At 36.9% G+C, this 1643-nt stretch overlaps 1 protein-coding gene across 1 annotated transcript; it reads left to right on the top strand.

The window, feature by feature from the left end:
* The first annotated feature begins 914 nt into the window (after positions 1–914).
* Positions 915–1441, top strand: LOC122750099 (40S ribosomal protein S13-like). Its single transcript, XM_043996751.1, has one exon. The coding sequence runs from the start codon at positions 938–940 to the stop codon at positions 1391–1393; it is 456 nt and encodes a 151-aa protein (XP_043852686.1). The 5' UTR covers positions 915–937; the 3' UTR covers positions 1394–1441.
* Positions 1442–1643: the final 202 nt, after the last annotated feature.

Here is a 1643-nt window from a genome sequence, read left to right as displayed (position 1 = left end):
TAAAGCTTTATTCAATTGTGGGAATTGGGAGAAAACCTTTATTACATTGCTTGAACCCTGCCCTGCATGACTGGGAAGCTGGATCACTTCTACCTGTTTTTTAGAGACCTTTAATTAAGGACATATGTTATGCTGACCAGAAACCTGGTCAGATGTAAAATATGGTTGCAAGGAATTTTCTCACAATTATACATCTCAAGTAACTCATAAGTCTTATCTGAAAAACTGTTCCCATACTGATCAATCAGGTGTTTCCATGTTCCTTTGGTTGTTCACAGATACTTGGGGGGCATCGGGATATCTCTTTTTTCTCATTTCAGGGAATTGCACCTATTCACTTTACCATTCGCAACTTGGAATGTCCCTAATCTTTCATCCAATTAGAAATCAGATTACCTAATGTTGTATTATTTCCTTTTAATTAATTGGCCTTAATTGATTACTTGTTCTTGATGTCTAAAAGTCTGTCTCCTCCGGTATTCAGGGCCTAGTCCTAAAATGAAGAAGGGCCTGGTGCTAATTTGTTAGGCAATTGCCATACATTGCTTTATAAACTGAAATGCTCAAAAAAAAGTGAAAAATAATTCTATTCTCATTAAATTTTGTCTTAGAAAAGTGATTATTTTCACAAACATATTTGTTTACATGTAATTATTGACTATTATTATACAATATAATAGTTTAAAATTTACCTATTTTGATTTCTAATATACCACATACTAATAGCTATCATACACACAAACAAAAGCTCTTTGGAGTCCTCTATAATTTTTAAGTGTAAAAGGGTCTTGAGACGAAAAAAGTTTAAGAAATTCTGCCTTAGAAGAACAAAAGAGCTTTCTACCCCAGGTGACTATAATCTTTTGGCTCATAATAATGATTAAATAATGATCAAAACACATTTATACCTCTCTTTCTCCTCCTGATCATCACCATCATGGGTCGCATGCACGCTCCCGGGAAGGGCCTGTCCCAGTCCTCTTTGCCGTACTGCCGCAGCGTGCCCACATGGCTGAAGCTCACCTCGGAAGACGTGAAGGAACAGATCTACAAGCTGGCTAAGAAGGGCCTGACTCCCTCCCAGATCGGTGTGATCCTGAGGTATTCTCATGGTGTGGCACAAGTGCGCTTTGTAACTGGCAACAAAATTTTGAGAATTCTCAAGTCCAAGGGACTTTCCCCAGATCTTCCTGAAGATCTTTCTCACTTGATCAATAAAGCTGTTGCTGTTCCCAAGCATCTTGAGAGAAACAGAAAGGATAAGGAATCTAAATTGCGTCTGATTCTCAACGAGAGCCGAATTCACAGGCTGGCTCATTACTACAAGACCAAAAGAGTGTTCCCACGCAATTGGAAATATGAATCATCCACAGCCTCTGCTCTAGTTGCATAAATTTTGGTTTATGTACTAAAATAATAAAAGCACATCTAGATGAAAAAACATTTATATAGTGTAGTTCTTTGGCAAATGTATATGTGTGTACACATATGCATACATATACATATATACACATACACAGGTACATACACATACATATACATACATACATGTGTGTGGGGGATGCAGCACTTAGAGGAAATTTATATCTCTAACACTTATATAAACAAAATAGAGAAAGAGAAGATCAATTAATTGGACATGC

This window comes from Dromiciops gliroides, chromosome 3 (assembly GCF_019393635.1).
Source record: "Dromiciops gliroides isolate mDroGli1 chromosome 3, mDroGli1.pri, whole genome shotgun sequence".
Classification (NCBI taxonomy): domain Eukaryota; kingdom Metazoa; phylum Chordata; class Mammalia; order Microbiotheria; family Microbiotheriidae; genus Dromiciops; species Dromiciops gliroides.
The sequence above is the reverse complement of the archived record's forward strand: the minus strand, read 5'-3'. Positions and strand labels throughout refer to the sequence as shown.

Bases quoted from the DNA above. Each gene is read 5' to 3' on its own strand.
- LOC122750099 (XM_043996751.1), top strand. From the start codon at position 938: ATGGGTCGCATGCACGCTCCCGGGAAGGGCCTGTCCCAGTCCTCTTTG.